Raw genomic sequence first — 22,907 nt, 5'->3', positions numbered from 1 at the left:
ACTCCAAAAAACTGCGAGACATGGAAGGAGGAGGAGGAGGAGGAGAAGGAGGAGGAGGGGAGAGAGATTTAGAGGGGGAATTGGAACGGGAGAGACGGGAAAGGGAGAAGGAGTGGGGGTAAAGGAATGAGAGGAGGTGAGAAACAGAAGGGAAATGGGCTGACAGTGAGTAAGAGCGGGCGGGAGAAGGGGAAGAAGAAGCTGGAGAGAAGAAGGTGGGGGAAAGAGTGGGAAAGGAGAGAGAGCAGCGGGAGGACATTTTAATGCATTCATAAGAAAAGTTAATTAAGTTTTATGGTAAAGGGGTTTTACCTGCTTTATGTCTTGTGTCGCCGGCACACGGCATGCCCGCTTAGACGACTCAATTTCCCAACAGAGAGGAGAGAAAAAGGGAGGAATTAGAGGTGTGCGGAGAGGTAGGGAGAGGACGGTGAGAGCGAGTCGAGATGGAGGGATGGATGGCTGGAGAAAGAGGACGGGGGGGAAAGAGGCGATAGAGAGATGAGGTTATGGAGTGAAAAAGGAGAGCGAGGAAGCTGAGCTAATGTGGCGTGAAGTGAAATATCTAATTCTGGAAGGAGCAAGGGGGAAGAGAAGGGTCGAATGGAATAAGTGCTATAATGTGAGTGGCACAGCGGATGAGCGTTACAGACAGAAAGACAGAGAGAGAACAGAGAGACAGAAAACGAGAGCAAGAACAATAGGGCACGGGGCGAGCGGATCGCTCTAGGCCAGCTGGCAGCGCCCGTAACGGCTTTCATGGCGAGGTGTTGATTCTGTTGCCGAGCCCTTGAGCCACGGGCGTTTAACCTCGGCAACAGCCGAGCACAATGGGCAAACAGCCGCATAAATAGATAACGGGCGAAGCGTATACTCCGTTTATGACATCTGGGGCCCCGGAAACTGAATCAAGGCCTCGAGGAGAGGGAGAGGGCGGGGAAGGACAGGGAGCGGGGGCGAGCGGGGTAATAAAGGTGGTGGTGCAGAGGTGCATTGTGGTTAAAGTGCATCCCCTTTATAAGCCCCCGAAGGACGGGCGAGCCGCTGACGGAGAGAGCCGTCTCCGGTTCCCAGCCGGTTCCCCGGGGACTCGTTTAACCGCGGCGCGAGCCCCGGTTTATACGAATCACCTGTGTTGTAATACGTGTCGGCGCTCATTACAGACGAGGCTGACTGTGATTCGGTGTTAGGGGGGATCCCTTGGGTGGGGGGGTGGTGGGACTCCTCTGGTTAGGGTTAAGACCTCTCAGGTTGCACACATCCCGCTCATCACCGCTAACACCAACCGCCACGCATTCCCCGGCTTGTCAGGGCGGCCTCATCATTACTAACACTGTGTGTGTGTGTGTGTGTGTGTGTGTGTGTGTGTGTGTGTGTGTGTGTGTGTGTGTGTGTGTGAGAGAGCGTGTTACGTGTTTATCTCTCTGTCTGTAATGCGATTTCATGTAGGCTGCAGGTGTGTGTGCCAGAAAAATGTGCGGTTTGACACGTGCTGTTTTTACGCACCCTGTTATTCAGTGTAGATGCTCAATAATTAGATGATATGTGGTTTATTTCCAAGGAACTCCGATAACAAAGTGTCTGTGAGGGAAACAGAGGGAATGTGTGTGTGTGTGTCTGGGTGTGTTTGCGAGAGAGAGAGAGAGAGAGAGAGAGAGAGAGAGGGGCAGTGCAGAGAGCGCTCAGTGTGTGTTTGTGCTCTCTGGTGTGAATGTGTTCCAGATAGTGCTGCTGATGGCTATCTTTCGGAGAGAGCTCTATTGATTTGGCTGGGGTAAATAATTGGTTGGGTCTACAAGCTGTCATGTTCGGCCTGATTGCCGAGCACTGGTGGTCTCAGGCAGTTATCTTCCTCCATATCCCTCTCTGATCCTTCTCCAGCCTTCTTAGTCTATCTCTACATTTATCGATCAGGACCCTATATGACCATTCTCCATCCTTCAATTTGGGCTATAATCCCTATCCCGAAGCCTTGTGTTACAAGTTATCTGCTCCCCATGCCTTGTTCTGCTGTAGGGAGAGCGGCAGGGACAATTTAGGATGCCGAAAAAAAAAACAGGGAAATGAGGAGGATACAGAATGAGGACATTTAGAGGGGTCGGACATAATACGGGCTTGCCTGGCCTGCCCTACTTTACTTAGACAGGAGTCTACATCAGTGGTTTCCAAAGCGGAAGGGGGAAGGGGGGGTGGGTGTTCCAGGGGGGTCCCCACTGTATTTAACTACTATTTAACTCGCTAAAAGTTAACAAAATGAGAGAGAATATATAGGGAAGTCTATTTTGATCATAGGTTGCCCCCTCCCCACTTGCAATATTAACAGATTTTAGACTAAATCATAACTCATGGCAAAACAATCTATTCGGGGGTTCTGGACATGAGGTTTGGGAGGCCCTGGTCTTCACACAGGGGCTTCACAGGGTCATGCAGTCAAGGTGCAGAGAAGACCATTAGCGACCCCGCTTGAGTGCCTTGGGAACTACAACCCCCACCGAGCCCACAGCCAGAGGGTTTATTATCCACATCAAGCAGCTGTTATACCTGGAAAAATGAATCATACGTTACTCATGTGCAATTCAATGCATCACTTTCTGTCAGCTTTAAAACCTCACCAGTGCCAAAATTACATGCACAAAATCTGAGCCACCTTTACAACGAAAAATCACTATAATACTCATATAATATTCCTATGGGGATTCATAGTGCCTCTGGTATTCAATCATTAGTTGACTTTACTGTACTTTATAGTATTGTTTTAGTGTCCTATTGTAGTCTATTAACATCTGATTTAATTTAGTTTAACCTGCAAAAACGGCATAATATTTATTTTAAAGTTTTGCTGTGGTATTTGTATAGTATCCTTCTAAAAGATTACTATAGCTGTTTTGGTCATGTAGGCTATACCCGACTTGAAAACAGATATTGTCACGTTATTCCAAAGTGGCGAAACGACAGTTCAGACTACTATCTTTTTTATTTATTTATTTATTTTTATTTAAAACAATTATATGATGTGTTAGTGGCGGTTTTTGTACGTACCAGCTCTATTTTCTTCACCTAAATTCACAGTGTTTTCGAACTGCATATACGGGCCAGGGCATAATATTACAATTTCCTATAATGTGAAGTTTTGCTATGATAGTTGGCCTGCTGTATTACGATATTACGGTACTACAGTTTCTTTGGTTGCAGGGCTGTAGCGGACGTTAAACCCACCTAAGCTCGTTTACCCACCTTTTTGGTTACCACTTTTCTCCAGTAGCCTACACAGTGCTACATGGGGACGGCTGGAAGTTTCTGGAAAAGCCGAAAGCTGTCCGGGTTGAACGGAGGGGAAAGTAGGCAAACTTCCTCTGTCTGCCACGTCTGAGCCCAGCCAGCCCCACTTCCCACTGCAAAACACACCCAAGGACAGCGGCGGAGGAGCTGGGATACACTTGAATGAATTAACGGCAAATTTTGAACAAACAACTTTCCTTGTAGCCGAGAGGCCTTCGGAAATGATATAACCGAGTAGGTAGACAACAGATGTTCCGCGTCAGTCCTGTCACCGGCTCGGCGAAATCAGTGAGTCGGGGTTTTGTTGGCTCGAAAGGCAGAAGCACGCTTCTTTTCTTTTCTCCTTTTCATCCTCTTGTTTAGTCCTAGACTAAAAAGCCTGTTTGGAAACTTCATCAAAGTTAATTGTCACGCTATGGTTTTGCACAGCGGGTGAGATAATAAGCATGTTGCCAAGTGGGGAGGAATTTACAAAATCAACTTTCCTGGTGTAGCAGTGCAAGAACAAGGGCTGTTATGCGCGCTACAAGTAGGAGTTACTTTCGCAGTAAAATGGGAGGCCTTGGGCTATGTTTATATAACTGTAGCTGAAACATGAACAATGTAACTGCAATGACTGCATGCTTATTTTTCTAAAAGCTCAATCAAAATATGGGTAATGGATGATGTTATATTATTTTATAAGTGACAGAGAGGAATGTATTGAGAGTGTGTTTTTAATTCTTCTCTCTGTCACAGAAATGCACACACAGAATCAGTGTTTTATCCCAGTTCTCCTCCCCCCTCTTTCCACCAGATCTGCCATGCTGCCCACACTCTCCGTCTCTCTTCTCATCTCTTTGCCAGCTCTCCTGGTGCTGGGGGGCAACACCACCGATTCATTCAACAAGATCCCCGCTGCCCCGGCCAGTCCGCCGCCCCGCCCTCCCCCATCCCTGGGTGACCCCAGCTGGGCCCTGGGTCTGCGTCTGTACCAGGCCCTCCGCTCCTCTGGCTCTGACTCGCTCAACACCCTCTTCTCCCCCCTGCTCCTGGCCTCCTCCCTGGAGGCGCTGGTCGCAGGGTCTGCTGGCACCACTTCCAGCCAGCTCCAGGACCTCTTCAACACCCCGCCCCCCTCTGAGGCCGGAGCCCAGGCCGGGGAGCTTCTGTCTGGGGCGCTGAACACCCTCGCCGAGGCCAACGGGACCGGCTTCCACCTGCACAGCGCCTCGGCCATCTTTTCCAAGCAGGCTCCCGCGGTCGACCTGACCTTTGTGAAGGAGAGCCAGGCCAGGTTCGGCCTGCGGCACCAGCCGCTGGGCAAAGGAGACTCCAAGGCTGACCTGAAGCAGCTCCATGCCTGGGCTCAGGCCGGGCTGGGGGGGCTGGAGGGTGCGCCTCTGGGGGCCAAGATCCAGGCGAAGGCTGGAGCCCTGATACTGGCAAATGCCATGAACTTCAAAGGTGAGGAGAAACACAATACATAGACTACTGCTATATCTTTATCATTTTACTTAAAGCATTGTGAAGATATTATTGTACCTGCTGCCTTCTGCCTTTAGGCTTGAAAAATATGGAATTGATTTGGATGTAATTGTCACGTAAAGTAGTATTCAAATACTTGCTACATACTTCTTCATGTGTCATTTGTCAGCAACAGGCCTGTGACCCACTGTGAAACAACTTTTTAGCCAACTGGCTGAATGTAGCATGTAGCTATGGTCAGCGACCAACATGGCACTGGCTGGCTGGCTGGACTGTAGAAGTGTAGCTATAGCATAGAAGCCAGGCTGGACTGAACAGTGCTGAAATAGATCAGTGTGCTTTGTAATTGTAGAGTCACTTGGAATACTGTGACATGTCTGTAGTGGGCAGACAGTCTGTTGGAGGGGGTCCTGAAATGAGTTAATTTGCTGCATTGGCTGTGAATTGTGAGGCATATTAACGTGTGCATGCACATTCGCCTTTGTCAGTTTTCAAACCTCACTTGGAGCCTATACGCCAGTTTGCAAGGAGTGTGTGTGCCAGCATGCCCACCTGTGTGCAGTGTGCGTGTGCCTGTGTGTGTTTGTGTACATGTGTGTGTGTGTGTGCATGCATGCGGCGGACCCCAGCTGGTGGACACAGCAGATAAAGGATGATTCTGGGGTCTATCACTGAGAGCTTATTCATCTTCCATTGGGGGGTGATGTGTCATCTTAAATAATTGAGTAACAAGTGTCCAGACTCTCTCCCTCGGTGTCATGCCTAACATCTGTGCTCGGAGCGCTCCAAGTCTGCGGCACAGCTTGGCTCAGATCTGCTCTTTGTGAGGGGCTGCAGTGGTGAAGAGTCAGTGTTTCTACTGTAGGCACGAATACATTCTGTGAGAGGCCCATCTGTGATTGAAGAGATCTGTCCCAAAACACTATATATCCATACTGGGGGGAAGGGACTGGGTCTGTAAAAGTGTTATTTTGCTAGCCAAGGACTTAAGTTGCCTACTGCCCTTTAAAAAGTACCATCATTTTTTTCCTATATTTTCTAAATGAATTTTAGTCAATCATGGCACAAAATGGCTCACTTTTCAGGTAATTTTCTTATCTAATTTTGGAGTGAACCCCTATTGAAACACTGTTGCCTCACTACTGAGATGGTACAATTAATTTTTCCCACTGTAAAATTGACTGATTGAGCTGTTGATACAAGAGCTGACACTTTATGACAGCTAAACACAAGTTTTGCATGTTTTGTGAGGCTGTAAAAGGTTGGCAGTAAAAAATATCTAAACTTGGGTTCTGAGGAGTCATAAAAGTTGCAAAAAGCTTATTTTCTATCTAGCCAAACTCTTCAGGAGTCTCTACTGTGAGTATATCGAAAATGTATATGGCCAATTAAATTCAAATTTTTGAATTTAACCTGCCTTCCCTCTCTCCTCCTCACAGCTCAGCTCACATCTGTATGCCTGCTGATGTGAAAGCTCATTCTTGTTGTAGTCATCACAAAAAAGAAACTGTGTTAAATATATCCTCCTGTTGCACTCTTGCAGCCTTTATCTCTCTGTCTCTCTGTTTCTCTGCCTTTGTCTATCTCGTCTCTCATCTACCTCCGTCTCCTCTTCTTCTTCCCACATCCCTGCTGTTCACATTGTTCACATCTGTTTCTATCTACCTCTCCTCCCTCTCTCTCTCTCTCTCTCTCTCCTCCTCCAGGTATTCTCTCTATCAGGTGCAGAGAAGGCGAGGCTGCCGAAGAGAAAACAGGTTGCCGACAGACAGACAGCCTTCAGGAAAAAACTAACATTCCCTTACAGACTGTACAGTGATAAGCAATTTAATTAATTTTCTTTGTTTGATGTTTTGACTTCATTACGAAATTAGTTTTTCTGTTGAACCCTCGTTGGTCGGTTCATTAATTTTGTGCAGGAAATATACAAATTAGATTATATAGCAGATTGCAACACACAAATTAGATTACGGCAAATTGGATTCCTTTAGTTTTGATTCATAATTTAAAAGTGGTCGATAGTTTGTTTCTCACTCCCACTAGCCGCATCTGTTTTGCGGTAACTTTTTTTATTTGTCTTTGATTTCAGGGTCCTGAGGCAATTCTCAGTGTGTGATAATGTAATGGTCTCAGAGACGTTGAGGAAAATTCTTTTGGCACAGAACAGGCATCTGCTTCCTCACTTGTTTTTGTTTGTTTCACTTTTCATCCCCTTTAGTTAATTATTGAAGGGGAGAATTAAAAAAGCTCTTTGCTGTCCCTCCCTCCCTTGGCTGTACACAAGATTCAAAGAGAGGGATGGTCGGGAGCAATTAGTGGGGGGAAATGGGTATAGCAGAGATATGTTAAAAGCAAAAGAGAATGACAAGAGGACTAAGCAGTGAGGGAAGTGTAAAGAGAGCGATTTCCGGCTGGGGAGGGGACAAAGAGACGGGGAGGCAAAGAGATGGGAGAAAAGTAAAGACCAAAAACTGAGAAAAGTAAAGAAAGAGAGGGTGGCCTGCTGAGAGAGAGAGAGAGAGAGAGAGAGAGAAAGAGAGAGAGAGAGAGATAGAGCGAGAGAGATTGACAGACATGGTAGAGGGATGTAAAAGGCCTACCTTGGGAGTTCCAGTCCACACTAGTTAATTAATTCAGGCTTTGTTCCCGTTTTAGACAAACAAACACTGGAGACGGCAGAAGAAAAATAGGATCGCGGCAAAAAAAAAAAAAAAAAAAAAACACAGCAGAGAAAACTTACACACAAGATAACGCAACAACAGGGGGAGATGGGGAGAGGAAAGAAAAGGCGAGAGAACAACAAGTCCCTGCATATTTAACCTCTAATAATAGCTTCTGAAATACCACAACTACTTGTAATCAAAAGTTGATGGAGGAGGAGGAGGTAGTCGGTCTCATTGATTCTCTTTTTGGTTTTTGCAAAATGTTTACAGTATGAATCAGGGAGTCTGGGAGCAATCGGATTTCTTTGCTGTGCAATTGTCTCATTGTTTATTGTTGATGGATATTAATGGATTCGGGTTTCGAGCGATGCTGGTCCCTCACTGCAGTGCTGTCCTATATTAGAAGATAATGCAGTGTAAACCCAGAGCCGGCCTGCTTGTCTAGACACAAGCCCACACAGCCACACACACACACTCGCACACGGATCACCGAGGTCTGCTATGAATCCTGGCCAGGTAAATGCCTGGCAGATAGAACCTCGTGGCATTTACCCACACCCATACACACACACACACACACACACACCATGGAGACATTGCTCATAATGCCATCATTTCAACACAACTAATGCCAGCCCAGGTAACCTTCAGTTGTTCTTGAATTCCGGTGCGATCATCTTTCTCTCAAGTGAATGCCTATGACTTGTGTTTGCATGCCTTGGGAGGAAGACTTGCACGCCGCTCTGCCGCGACTCGCGATTGGCCGGGATCCGAGGAGGGCAGGGCGGTTTTCGGGAAAAGGCCGGCGCCGGGTGTCATTCACGCTGAGTGACATAAGTACAAGTCATTATCTATTTCTTTACACCAATCGACCTCCTCACTCCACCCAGTGTCCCCCTGCTCTATTGAATGGGCCAGGGGGTCTGGGAATGTGCTGCGAGGAGCAGTTTATTACAACAGAGCAATTCCACTCCTCTCCAGCCCCCTAAATTGACAGCAGTCAGGGGGTTAGCGGGGCCGAGTGGGATGTGGTGAACGGTGAATGAGGAGCGGTGGCCTTAAGGACCTCATAACTGACTCTCTATAGCGCTCCAAACTCAGCCAACAGAATGGCTTTGTGAAGAGAGTACAGCTTTCAATGGGCAGCAGTATGTATCAATGATTCATAAGTCGTGTCAGCTGGTGTCACTGTGTATGAGGTGTGTGTGTGTCTTTCATGAACATGGCATTGTTGAACTTTGCGTCCGCCGTCTCACTTGTTTCAATCTTTCAGCATTTTCTTAGAGCCTATCCATGTCAAGCATCCAGTATTTAAAGTGGTTGTGTCCTCTGTGTTTGTTTGCTGTCTGTTCAGGTCTGTGGGAGAGAGAGTTCAGTGAGGACAGAGCCGATCGACGTACCTTCCTGGGAAAGAAATACACCAAAGTGGAAATGATGCACAGAGCAGGTAAAAACACAGGCTGTCTCTCCTGCCAACAAATAGAGACTGTGGAAAGGAATCTAGCTTTGATCTAGTAGTAGTAGTAGTAGTAGTAGTAAGGTGGTCATTATCAACAATAAGTATCTTTATCATCTGGGAAATCCACTAATATTTATCACACATGGTATTTGGGTGGGGAAGCCGTTAGGGAACGAGGAGGGATAGTAAGGGTGGGTAATAGGCCAAGGAAATGTGGAAGGGGCGCTGTGACTTCACCAATGTTTGTTTTAGAGGAAGAAGGGGGGAAAAAAAGGAATCTAGCTTTGAAATGGCTTGAACATCTGTAAGGTCCAATCTGCTTTCCATCACCATTCATCACTGTGTATCCCATCATTTATTTATTAACATGCTTTTCATATTTTATGTGTGCGTTGTCTTAAAATAAGGACAAGGCAGGGTGAATTTCTGTTGACAGCAGTAAAAGATGTAGAGGAGAAATACGTGCTATTCTATTTGACATTATAATATGCTTTCCTATGCATAAATCAGATTAGTTCAGTGGTCTGGTGTAATCCTGTTTTAGGGAACGTTAACACCTGTTCGGAGTGGTTTAATCAAACTCTGGAGTGTTTACTCCTTTAGTTTAGTTCATTTGGGCAGGTGAGAAGACTGGCATTCGAACTTCGGTGGCACCAAGTAACCGCACCAATGAGACCACCTGAAAATGCTTGGCCCTCTTCCAAGAGAACTGCTGTGCAGTTTGTTAGGAGTGAGAACATAATCTGAACCAACTACAGGAAACCACCCCAAAATGCAAGGTTTTATGGGTATAAGGAGACAGATTTTAACATCTGATAACCAGCTTACTTATGCTTGGAAAGCCTAGCAAAACACAGTCTTTACTGATGCTATACCTAGGTTCTACTCAATGAAATACTATCAGCCTTTATATCAGCAATACTACTGTTGGGATAGGAGATAAACTATGTAGTAATTTTTCTTAGCTTTGCTTCACTATGTGTGCATTTACTGCTCTTTGATTTTGTAGGGCAATATTTCTTACTTAACTGGTGTGAGATAAATTATAGCAAAGAGTGCAGGGAAGTCCATCATGTTAAGCCAAAGTCACAGAGTGGAATCAGATTTGTTTTGTCCCCCCCCCACCCCCATCTCCAAAATCTCCAACCTCATGGGGTGACAGGTTACAAAAACTCTATGCAATGAATGAGCTACTTGAGTCCATATAATATTTTGTTTGCAAGCCCTGGTTTGCTTGTAATTGGGCAGTGTGAACCTAAACGAACCAAATACAAAAATGCAACAAAGTAAATTTATAACTATGGTTCAGACCAAAGAAATCAAAAAACACTTTCGTATGGTCTAGATTTCAATCAGACCAACCTAAGACCATAGTGATGTTAGCACTGCTTTCAAACCAGCTGAGCTAACTGACATTAATTTCTTATCAATATCTTGCTCTTTCCTCTCCTCTCCTCTCCTCTCCCCTCGTCTGCTCCAGGTTTGTACCGTCACCATGAGGACATGGAGAACATGGTGCAGATTTTGGAGTTGGCTCTTTGGGGAGGCAAGGCCAGCCTGGTGCTCCTGCTGCCTTTCCACGTTGAGAGTCTGGCCAGGCTGGACAAGCTGCTGACCCTGGAGCTGCTGACCAAGTGGCTGGAGAAGACCAGTGAGACCAGTATGTCCATCTCACTGCCCAAGGCTAACATCACCAGCACACTCAGTCTGCAGGTTAGTTCAACAAACCCTTTTGTGTTTGGTCAAATTTTGAATGACATACACTTCCAAGATATTCAACCCAAAAATATCTGTATGTATGCAAGTCTTTATGTATGAAAGGTGAGTGGTCATTATATATTGCAGTTATACTAATGGAATAGGGGAAAAAGACGGCTAATAATGAGGTGCGATAAACTTAACCTCAGCCTCCATCAGCTCTTTACCCAAATTTTATTGTCTAATGTTCTCTGTTGCTCTATGACACTACACCTAGTCTCAAGGAATCATATGCTTACTTTATTTATACATCTGAGGAAAACTTCACATTTCTGTTCCCCTAAACAGTAGGAGATTCAATTAAATAGTTCAAGCTAATCCATTATGTCCACGTTGTATGGTAGTAATGGGGAGAGTGGTTTCTCTGATGCTGACTGCTTGGATAGAAGACTTGACTTATTCCTGTCCTGTTTGGCTGAGGATCTCACTGAGGATAATCAGAGTGGCTTTTGTAGCTTTCTGTATGGCACTGGCTTTACAACCTAGCCCGTCCATGACACCCTGTTCTATCTCCTGGTCACGTCTCAACGGGAGTTTCACATTCTGGGTTTGGTCCTGTTCGTGGGTGCCTCCCCAGTGGCGTCCATAATGCTGGAGCACAGCGAGGTCGGCTGGGGTTCCCGAGTTTTCCCCCAGCGCCTTGGCTGGCTCCAGCAAAGCCTGGGAGAAGGCGTGAACCACTAGCTGCTCCATCCCCACCAGGCCCAGGCCTTCGTGAGTTAGCCCCACCGCTGCAGCCACCTCGGCGGCCCCAGCCCCGGGCACCAGCCTGGGCTCAGCCAGGACGGAGTGGTACACCCTCAAGGAGGCAGCCACAGCCGCCCGGGCGCTGTCCAGCAAGGCTTGATCTGGGCTACGGAGGGTGACACTCACCTTGGAGCAGGCGTCTGCGCCCAGGGGCTTCACCACCACCAAGCTAGCCTGTAGAGGGAGGCTTGATGGAGGATTTGCAGGTTTGGTGCATCTGGGTGGCTGGTGTTTCTTCCTGGGGGATCTATGGGTCTTGCTGGGGGAGTGTTGCTGGTGGGCTCCCTTGCTTGGTTGGCCCTTCGATCTGTGTAGCCTGCGTCGGTACTGGACTGAGGTGATGTGCTTATGCATTAAATGCCCAGTGGAAAAGCGTTTGCTTAGTTTATTGCCATGGAAATTGACAGACACTGGATCCCTGCATGCAACCTCAGTTCTAGTAGCTTGTGTTAGTTTCTGTCTCTCATTCATTTCCTGTGTCCACACCACTCCATCATTGTTTGCTCCACCTGATACAGTTTCCCATATCTCCAGGCCCAGATCCACCCAGCCGTCACACTCATTTGTTTCTTCACCTTCTTCATCGTCTTCTCTGGTTTTTCCATCTCCGTTTCCTTTGTTCTCTGCTTCTGTCTTGGCCACCTCCTCTTCCTGACTTGCACTCTGCTTATCTTGGTTCTCTTCCCCTTCCCCTTCAAGACTCTCATTATTTTCTCTATTCATGTCTCTCTCCTCTATCTCCTCACTTGGCTCGGTCGCCTCCTCTCTCTCTGTCTTTTCTCCTTGTTGCTCTGCCTCCTCGTCCTGGCCCTGTTTCTCACTTATCTCTTCTTCCACTTTCTTTTCTTCCTCCTTACACTTTTCACCTGTGACCTCTGTTTCTTGCTCTCCTTTTCCATCTCCCTCTTCCTCTGCCTCTTTATTGTCTTCAGCGTCTGAGCCAGTGGCCTGAGGTGCCCCCTCCAGCTCAATACAGACTCTCACACAGGTGGGTTCAAATGTCACTCCTTCCCACACTTCTCCTCTCTCCCCAGAGGTGATGGGTTTCCAGCTGTACACACAGCAGCGGGCTACTACAGCCTCCAGCAGGGAATCAAACCCTGGCTGCCAGGAGGCCAGGAAGGGCCTGAGGATGGCCCTGACCTGTAGCTCTTCCCTGGGGTCCTGAAGCCTCCAACAGACCTCCTGCTCCAGGAGCACCACGGCCTTGCCACAGCCCAGCCGGTAGCCTGCCTGGACCTCTGCTCCTGTCACCCCGAGAGCCAGCAGGTGGCCGGCCTGAGTCAGGAGAGAGGAGGCTAGGAGAAGCACCAGGCCCGCCCCATCGCCGTGCTGCATGGTCTGTTTAGTGGCTGCTGATGCTAGGGTGAATGCGTGGGTGTTGTTGAGGTTCATACAGGCCAAGACAGAGGCTGTGTCCGGGCTGCTCACTGGGAGATTAGAGAGTCCTTGGGGGTAGGGGAAGAGCAGGGATTTGGCCAGGCCACGGGGGCCGTAGCAGGGGCGCAGCCGCTGGGCTAAGGTCACACAGGGCCCCACATCTTTCAGATTGTCCTGCCAACGTCTCCCCGGGGGCCCTGGCCAGCGGGGGTTCACAGGCAGGATACGGGTGTCTCTTGGTGGGATTTGGTCCTTGTAGGTCACAGTAAATCTGTAGACAAGAGACAGGAGTGTTTCAGTTTCAAACTTTTTTGTATTGCCAACATTGGTTAGTTATAATAATTCTGGAGATACGTTTTTTTTTCCCCCAAGTGCAATTTCCATTAAATGAAGCATTCAGCATCTCCACTGAGCCAGAAAGAGACTGAGTCAGTTCAGAGTCGGAGATAGTTGGTGGCAGAACAGTTGTGAATAACAGAGGGCAATGAAAGTGTTTTTGGTAGCAAGACCATCGGAGTGAAACTGAGAGAGAGAGAGAGAAAAAGAGAGAGAGGTTAGTTCAACCTGACAGATACAGAGGGCATGCCAGTAAAACCCATTTCCCTAGGGCAGGGAACACTGACTGGAACCTATTACCATGTCCTCTTTAGATGTACATTGTAACCTCATCATGGACTGATGAAATCCACTTTGCCCTCCCTCTAGTTTAACAAACATCTCTGTAGACTCGCGCTGCCATGTTATTCTGCTAGCCATGCCCTGAAGAACAAGCTTTTGACATTAACATTGTCAGGACACTCTGGGGAGGAGGCTGTAATCTAGAACTAAAGCTTGAAACAACTCTTTTTGACACGGCTATGACTTTGCTGGGAAAGGAGCAGAATACATAGCACAAATCCTCTTTTGTCTCTCTCGCTGTAGGGCAGAAAAACACGTTTACTGTAGTAAATAACTAAAAGTAGCTGTACACTGCTCTTATTATGTAACCTAATTATGGCTAAGCTCTTGAATGTTTTTGCCATCGTCTGTCTCGTCACGAGTTGTCTCCCTCCATTTGCTCTCTCAGGGAAAATAAGTGCATTTGAGGAATCATTATGGAAGGCCCAAAGCTCTGAACAAACCCTCAGCCCACTCCATTCTCATTTCGTCTGTCTATCCAACCCCTTTGGCCAGTGACAGCCTGCCATGTCTCTCTGACGATCATTTTTCCAATTGGGTCGGGCAAATAATTGCTCATCACCGCGCGTTAATACTGTTTACCACTCTGTCTGTCAGTGCTTGGGACGGCCTTGGACTCTTGAGAGCAGGGAGGGGAGCATCTGGACAAATGGAGAGGATCACAGATCATGGTGGTGTGTGTGTTTATGTGTTATGTGTGTGTGTGGGGGGGGTCCTCTTTCTCGCAGACTGTCATCTGATCTGTTGACCCTAACACGCGTGTCCAGTGTGTCTGGCAAATGAGGGCGTGCGAACAAACACACAATCACACACCCCTTCTTTCCTGAGTCATGTTGCGTGGATTTGCCAAATCCAAACACCCCCGTTCCCCTCCTCCACCTCCATCCTCTCTGTCATCTCTCCCTCTGTTCTCATCAGTCCCAGGGATCTAATTCCTCACCGTAGGTCTCACATGTGCCTCTAATATGCCATCGCTCAGTGGCCATGCCTTGGCTCTGCTGACCTAAATAGGAGTGACATTCAGCGGGAGAGGGAGCAGGAGAGGTGGAGGAGGGGAGGGGTCGACAATTGCTCGGGGACAAGGTGGAAAGCGTCACAAAGAAACTATAAATAGCCGTAGAGTTCTTTCTTTCTTTCTTTCTCTCTCTCTCTGTCGTTCTCCTCTGGTGAAGGGCAGACTGTGTTGGAGTCTGTGGCCGGAGACAGAGAGAGCCCTCTTAATGAGCCTGGCCTAGAGGTCACTGGCTAAAACACCCTCATCGCTCTCTCCTTCTCTCTCTGATCCAGCGCTGACCGGGCCCCCCCACACAAACACACACTCACACACACACACACGTGCATGTACACACTAATGGCTGAGCTTGCGCTCCATTCTGGCTGGATCTCCAGTCACTGACTAAGACATATGAGTGGGCACAGGAGAGCTCACTCAATCATGGCTAATGAGGTCAAAAGGCCATCAAATATTTACGAGAGCACACTCCGCAGTATACAGTGTCGAGGGGCAGCTCTTTTAACTCTGCCACCATAGCCTTGCATCATATGAATTAATCAGATGTGTTTCATGGCCATTAGTTAAATATCTCACTAAAAGCTAAAGCTTTTTTTGCATTCTCTCTTGTGGTAAAATGGCCTTGTGGAATAGAAAGTGCATGCGTTCATTTGTGTCCGCGTATGAATGAGAGAAAGAGAGTATTGACCGAGCAAAAGTGGTAAAAGCCCATGTAAATAAGATACCAGTAGGAGTATTGCAGATGAGCCTGAATGGAGAGGCTTTGAAGCCTCAAGAGACCTGATGGTATGAGAGAAAGAGAGAGAGATTTCTCTAAAGACTTAATCAAACATGTTCATGAAAGCTGAGATAGAGACCCATAGTGACACATAGTGACGCCAGCACCACATAAACTTAAAACCACCTACAGCAAAGGTCAAGGGCAAGTATTGAAAAAGATGGAACACATGCATTGTGTGCACTTGTTTGAAGCAGCTACAGAGAGCTGCTGCCGTTTTGTGTGTGGCCTCCCTCTTTTACATTCAGAATGTGAAGTTATTGTTGATGCTGTGAAGCATGTTAATGGAGTACGCGCTAGCAGACTCTTAAAAGAATTATATAGAGAAAGGCTTGCCAGGTATGATAGGTAAGCCAGAGGGAGCAGGAGATGTAAACTATGCTGGAGTTGTGTAGGAGATGGAGGCGAGGCACTGAGGAGAGCATGGCGGAGTTTGTTTTTACTTATTTACTCCTGGTTTCTTCGGGGCAAGTCCCATAGTTCTGCATGCTGTGAGCAGCAACCGAGATGAAAAGAGCACTGTTTAGCAATACTGTCTCCCTGTTTGATCTCTCTACCTTTCTTCGTCTTTCTTCCCCATTGTGCTTATTGAGGCTGCTCTGTCTTCAAACGTCAACCACTGTGCCTCGTCAGAGATAAGAGATGGAACACGTCCTGGCCGTCCCAAGCCGTCTCCTCCCCTTAAAACCCCCATCATCCCGCAGGTACATCCAACAAGCTACTTAGTCCGCTCAATCATCAGACTGAGTAAATGCGATGCGGAGCTCTGCACGCCAGAGGGTTGTTGCCATGCTACCCCAGGCCTGGTTCGACTGCACCGCTGTAGGCCAAGTGAGCTCTCTGCATACACACAGAGGAAGCCACCAACTGACAATGCCTGTAGCACTCACTCGCAGACAAATAGCTCGGCGATGCCGTGTGTCGGGGCATCAGCAATCCACCCGGCGCAGTTCCATCTAAGATTCATGTGGCGCTTCGGAGAGAAAGGGCAGCCAAAGAGCACCTCCCAGAGGCTCTCAGCCCCGTACAATGCAGTGCCACACCTCTGCTTTGCCTGAGGCCTCTATAGGCTCTTCTGTCACCCCCTGGCTTGGTCCCAGCATGTTGCCACGCCATCCCTTAATTTTTAAAGAGTTTATTGTTTTAAAAAATTAACTGGGAGCTTTTTCTCTGACAAGCAGAGACTCAGGGTGTCAGAAAGAAGGCTAGGTCAGGAGGGGTGGATTTGTACTATTTATATGCTACACAGCAGCAAGGACCAGTCACCTGCACTGCTGTAGGCCAATTGAGCTGCTTACTGTGTGACTATGATGGTTGGTGACAGTATGGCCACAGCATGACATGGTTCCATAACATAACACACTGCTCGTGGTTGGGTCTACAAGGAATGGCGGTGAAGACTTCTCCGCCACTGGAGAGGAAAGGGAGAATGAGGAAGGAGGAGCAAGAGTGACAGACAGAGAGAGAAAGAGCAACTGCGGCCGGCTGCTTTTCTTCACAGACACATTTGTCTTCAAAGATTTTGAGGGATCCACCAGCTTAAGTCTATTTCTGTTTGCTGGGTAGATAAGGAGCGAAAAACCTTGAAATGATCGCCGATGGAGATCGAGAGGCCGAGAGAGTGATGTATACCAGGGAGAGCTTGGCGTGTCGAAGAAAGAGAAGGATGAGGCGCAGAGGAAAAAGACTGAGTTAGGAATGGAGGGAGAGAGACAGAGTAGGATAAAATAGAGGCGCACAGGGCAGATGAGGGATGGGGATGCCAGGCAAGTGGCAGAGCAGCAGAGGAAGACAGTGATGTAGTGGTAGAGGGTGGAAGGAGAGAGGAAGAGTGGAGGAATAATGGATGAGGACAATAGAAGTGCATTAGAGCAGGAGGTGGCGTGTGTGTGTCATTGTGTGGCTGTGTGTATGAAGACTGGCATGAAAACACTAGAACGGGAGTGGGAGGTGCCTAAAACTGTATATAATATCTAGTTATTTCATGTTAAGGCTGGTGACATAAGCTGACATGAGCTGACATGATCCAATCTGTTCACTTCTCCTTGTAGACCCACATCGACTTTTAAATAAAAACTACATGGACTGTGTAACAATCAGCCATGTGGTTTTAAAAACTAAGCCTTATTATACTGAGCCATAACAACGTGGTTTTAAAAAGCGAGCCAAAGTCAGCATGGCAGCACCTAGGGCACAATTTCATTTATCAAGTCAACTCATCCACATGATTGAAGTTGAGTTGTGTGCAGATAAAAGATAATTCCAATAAACAGAGGTTCATCAACAAAAGCTTAAAACAATGCAAGAAAACAAGATCTTCACTCGCTCATCTTGCTCTTTTTACCTTCAGCCGTGGCCACCCACCCAGCCAGCCAGCCACCCACCCACACACACACACACACTCTCTCTCTCTCTCTCTCCGCCGGCCCCTGGAGATGGCTGTCACTGTGAGTGGCCCTCTGCCACGGGAGGATAAACTACCTGTCATGACGACGTCTTTCTGTGGAATTCATATCAGAGGCAAAACAAAGGAGGTGCTGAGGTCACGGGGCATCACTCTTAAATTATTCATCCTCTGCTTCCTCCTCCCGTCTCCTCTGTGCCTGTCGTCCACTTTGTACTGCCAGCTCACAACAAGGGCAACTGTCAGCCTCTTTCCCATCTCGAATTTTGGAGGGAACGTAAATAAACATTATGGGGGGAAAAAAGTCTTTTTGAAAAGTTATTGATTGACTGTTTTGAGAGGGTATGTTTATGTTTATGTTAATCATCTGGCGAGCTTGGGAAAGGGCAACACACATCTCCCACTTCTGAATGCCACAGCATCATGAAATTTTAAAAATGCGCTTTCCTTCCCGCTCTTTGTTTAGTCTCCTTATGCGCATAATTGATCGGTGTCCTGGCAGCTGCATGTCTGCAGACGCTTGCAGGATGCCTCTCTGGGGGCAGGCCGTCTTTTGGGGACGGGCTCAAGTTTTGGGAGAAATGATTAAGAGTCTGTGTCCGTAGCCGAAGCAGTAAATTCCATCGCTGTGTTCCCTCTCACCAGAAACAGTTGTTGGCGCTGGGCTTGACCGACCCCTGGGACCAGAAGAAGGCCGATTTCTCCGGGGTGTCGGCCAAGAGCCAGGGGAAGCTTCACCTGGGTGCCGTCCTCCACTGGGCCTCCCTGGAGCTGGCTGCCGAGGCCGGGAAAGGAGCCGCCGATCTGGAGGATGAGACGGTGGGGAGGCCCAAGCTGTTCTACGCCGATCACTCCTTCATCATCCTGGTTAGAGACAACGCGACTGGAACCCTGCTGCTGATGGGCGCCCTGGACCACGCGGAGGGAGAGGCCCTGCACGATGAGCTGTAGCGCCACCAGGACTGACTATCATCTGTCCTCTCTCCCTTTCTCACTGCTACTCTTCCTCTTATACGAGCTCCTTCACAAAGACTACACACTGGTTTGTAAGCTGAGACATTGTCATTCACTGTGGCACACTATCACATCAGACTACGGCTGGCTGTCATACATTGACACTGCAGAGTCCTGGCACTGACACTGGCGTGCCCGACAGACGCACACACACACACACACACACACACACACACACACACACACACACAGACACTCTGACACCTACATGGCACACATGAATGAAAATACTGTACTAGACATTACCAAAGTTGACAGAAATACCAAAAACGCTAACTTGGGGAGACTTGGCATTGACACTAGCACGCACAGTCTCTCTCTCTCTCCCTCTCTCTCTCTCCCTCGCTCTCTCTCTCTCCCACAGACACACACACACACACACACACACACTAGGCCTCAATGTGCGAGGCAACACAAAACAAACTGGCAAACAAGAGTGCGCTGACAAACACTAACATGCTGACAAGCAGAAGTGGTTACACTGACAAACACTTGAACAGCAGCAACAACAAGGAACTTTAACGAACAGAGGCTCGCAGTGACACTTGAGTCCTCCCTGTCAGACAAACAACAGGGCAGGTGTGTGTGTGTGTGTATGTGTGTGTGGTGACGGGCAGATCAAGGGTGCCTGGGTGGCCTCTCTTGGAGCTGGCAGGGGTCTGTCGCGGCTCCCCTGGGCTGCATCTGAGGAAGACTGATGGATCGGCCGAGTGCTTATTGATGGGCCAGCTTAATGCTAATGGCCGTAATGAGTCACAACGCCTGTCAACAACACGGAGGGGACAGGGAACCTTTTAATCTCTTAATACCATCAGGGATCAATGGGGGCCCCAGCCTCCACCCTGACACCGTTATGCCAGTGGAAGCAAGCGTGACTCACACCGCTTGACTTCAATGTAACAATTAGATTTTTATGATTATTACGGCAATCAACAGAGGTATCGATTCTCATTTGTTTTTTTAATGTAGCACCATAGTGGATGGACGAATGACTGACTGTAATGAATGAACTAGAGTAGCTACTACTACGAATGTATGTTTGGTATTTGACACCGTGTGGACTGCTTTTTTTTATTTAACTGACCTCTGTTTGCTTCTTTTTTTCCAGTCAAGCTGCATTTATCAGTATCTTTACCTGATCTTGATACAAAGCAATCAATCAAACATGTACTGTTAATATGTAGTGTGTGTGGATTCCTACAACTCTTTCTTTCTTGACAGCACTGATATAGGCCAAGACAGAGGGCTATTTTTTACTTCTCCCCTGAACAGAATTGGCTTGCATTGAGCCTCAAGGGTGCGTGGAAGCAGATTTAAAGCCCTGAACTGGCGTCAGTTATTGAATTTTGAGCGGCAACAAATGACAGTTCCGCAGTCTAACACTGGCCCAAACTTCGCTAACAAACTTCACAAAGGCTTCCAAACAAGCAAGGGTAAAAATCTGTCCCTTCCTTTTCCACAAATGAATTATTGAGAAATAAAATGAAAGCATGAAAAAAAAGAGTTGCTCCTTGCCATTAATCTTAAAAAAGAATAAGTGTGTCTGCGTCTGCAATGTTTTATTAAAACGTTAGACTTTTTCAGTCCGACTCCAAAGGGTGCTTTAGTGCTTTGCTGGTTGCGCGTGTACACACACACATACACACACACACTTACACACAGATAGTAATATGACATTATTCTTCTAGATGCTGGGAATGTCTGGGACCAAAACCAGAGAAAGGAGGCGTGCACTGTATTTTCTCGGGGGTAAAAGTGTAAATGTGTGCTACATCTGTCCTGTTATGGCTCTATGTAATATGCTGCCTAGAGCCAAGGCTGGTCCATCTGATGCACAGCCTTCTTCAAATCTGTTCCAGTACGACACTAGTATGACTGCTTTGTTCCTAATTTAGTCCTCTGCACAGGTCTGCTCAGCAACAGTGTGTGCGTATTTGTGCTGGCTTGTGTGTGTGTGTATGTGTGTTCATGTCTGAATAAGCCTGCTACCATCAATGACCTCTCTGCAGTAGCCTCCTATGCAGCAGAGAGTTGTAAAGGGCACTATACTGCAGGTATATTCTACACAGAATAAACCCAGGAGCTCCATTTAGACGAGCCGATGATGGATCTGAGGGCGTCTGCTGTGAACACATCAATCCTGCTCATTCCAGCACCAGCTCCCTGCTGACTCACCTTCACATTCTGTTCAGTTCAACACATTGACACACACACGCACATGTCCACTCCCAGGTAGCCAGAAATAATCTGACTCTTTGACAGGGAAAAAGGTAATAAACCCATTTTCAGTGGTGTGTGGAGAAGATATATGGACAATGTATCAGGCAGACATTGCTGTCAGATTTTGATATTTCAGAGTATTAATGCATGCCAGCGTGTTGGTCATAGTTAACAAGGCAGATTTCAGCTATAATACTTCTGAGCTCCATTTTGTTTTATTATGGTCTTTAGTTCATTAGATATGCGATCATAATTCTTTTGATTTGAATTTCTAAAATCTCTTTTTACCGTACAAAGTAAACATAAAACATCTCATTTGAAAAAGATGTATTCCCAATGGGCAGCAGGCTGGCCTAGAGTTAGAGGCTTACCAAAACCCAGAATGTTGCTGGTTCAATCCCCAGCAGTGGATGTGTTCCAGCTGTAAACTGGCAACTAGATGGTGGCTGGTTACTTCATCTACGGTGCCCACAATCACTGCCAAAGTACTTTTGAGCACTGCACTGAATCCTTAAACTGGAGGCAACCCTGCTCTCTGACCTCAGATAAAAATGCGTGTGTAGGGTGCTGTGTGTGTGTATCTCACAGGGATATTTTGATTACTTCATTGGCCAATTTACCCATGGTATTCTTAATGTGCGGCTTTTGGCTATTTCTTTTTCATTTACATCGTTTCACTGAGCCGTATTTAACAGAACAGGGAATAAGTTTCCTCCGGATGACAGTTCTCAAAGGGAAAAATTCCAACTCATTAACACTGATTAACTCTCAAACCAAATGAATTTTACAGTTTGGGGGATATAAAGTATGCACATAATAAATCAGCTTTGTTTTTAAGTCAAGTGCCCCTTTAAGCTGTTTGTCATGCCACTGTACTTAAAGTCTTAGGAACTGAAAGGCAGTTTTATTCAAACGGATGCTTTTTGAGAGAACCATTGCAGTTTGATTTTGTTGACTCAATTGCTTTTTTGTGTATCTCTGTGAATTTGTCTTTCCGCTGCGCACTTGGTGGCCGCGAGGCACTGCCTTGTTTGGTGATACCAGGCAGCAACAGTTTGGACAGGTAATGGAGTTGAACTGCATTATGAACACTGTGCGATGGCTCCACACTATCACCACCAAGAGCAGAGCTTCCCCATCCCCTCAGCTGAAATGGGTTTTAAGGGAATTGAATGTTTAATCTCTGTTTTTAAATAAAACATGATGAAAAAGTGGGACCATGAACCTCCTGTCTTCCCTGCTGCCTTTCGCGACGGGTTCAACTCTTGAGCAATCCAAGAGGCAGAAAAGTGGGTGTGTGTGAGAGAGAGAGCACTCAGTGAGAGGAGAGTCATCCCAGCTACAGTACTTACCCTTTAGAGTGAAAACACACAAGTGGCTCTGCTTCTCCCGGGGTCAACTGGCTGATAGGGATGCTACGGGCCCCCTCCATTTTCGCCTTGTTCTTTTTAAAAGCCTGAGACAGGTCACAAGTAAGAGGCAGACATGTGATACATGGGAAACAGAGATGTTCCATGCCTTCGCCAGACCGTAGGGACTGCAAGCTGACATTTCAAAAAGGCACACAGATAGCTAGCTAGCTGCTCCAGACCTTTTTCATTCAGATGTGGATTTAAACCTACAAGGGGAATGCGAGATAAAGTTCAAATGGTTGCAGTTGGGGAGATTTTTTTTTTTTTAGCTGTTAGCTTATCTAAATAACAAAATAACCTTGAGACACAAATTAACCTAACAACTGTTAACATAGCAGCAGTTTAACATTACATGATCTCAAAAGCTGAGATTCTCCCCAGGCCTGATGATGACGCAGGGAAAACCTAGTTAATTAAAACAAGCTTAGTTATTTTTTTATGAATTGTAGTCATTTTAGCATTCCTTAGACACCAATACATTGACATAACTGGAATAACATTTCGTAGAAACTTACTGCTGTTGTCAGTACACGAACTTTTCATTGGAAATGGCAGTTGGTTGTGTTGTCTCAAATCCTGCATGCGCACATCTAGAATCATCCCTAACGGCTCTAACACAATACCAGCCATATTCAG

At 47.0% G+C, this 22,907-nt stretch overlaps 1 protein-coding gene across 1 annotated transcript; it reads left to right on the top strand.

The window, feature by feature from the left end:
- Window positions 1-3,379: 3,379 nt before the first annotated feature.
- serpinh2 (serine (or cysteine) peptidase inhibitor, clade H, member 2) lies at window positions 3,380-18,637 on the top strand. The gene is made up of 5 exons (XM_071519786.1): window positions 3,380-3,567; window positions 4,076-4,725; window positions 8,764-8,856; window positions 10,349-10,581; window positions 18,271-18,637. The coding sequence occupies exons 2-5, from the start codon at window positions 4,083-4,085 to the stop codon at window positions 18,574-18,576; spliced, it is 1,275 nt and encodes a 424-aa protein (XP_071375887.1). The 5' UTR covers window positions 3,380-3,567; window positions 4,076-4,082; the 3' UTR covers window positions 18,577-18,637.
- The last annotated feature ends 4,270 nt before the right edge of the window (window positions 18,638-22,907 follow it).

Source organism: Centroberyx affinis, unplaced genomic scaffold, assembly GCF_046629955.1.
Source record: "Centroberyx affinis isolate AG114_WGS23_722 - 3 ecotype Tasmania unplaced genomic scaffold, CSIRO-AGI_Caff_v1 ptg000736l_1, whole genome shotgun sequence".
Lineage (NCBI taxonomy): Eukaryota > Metazoa > Chordata > Actinopteri > Beryciformes > Berycidae > Centroberyx > Centroberyx affinis.
This window is presented reverse-complemented; position numbering and strand designations above follow the sequence as displayed.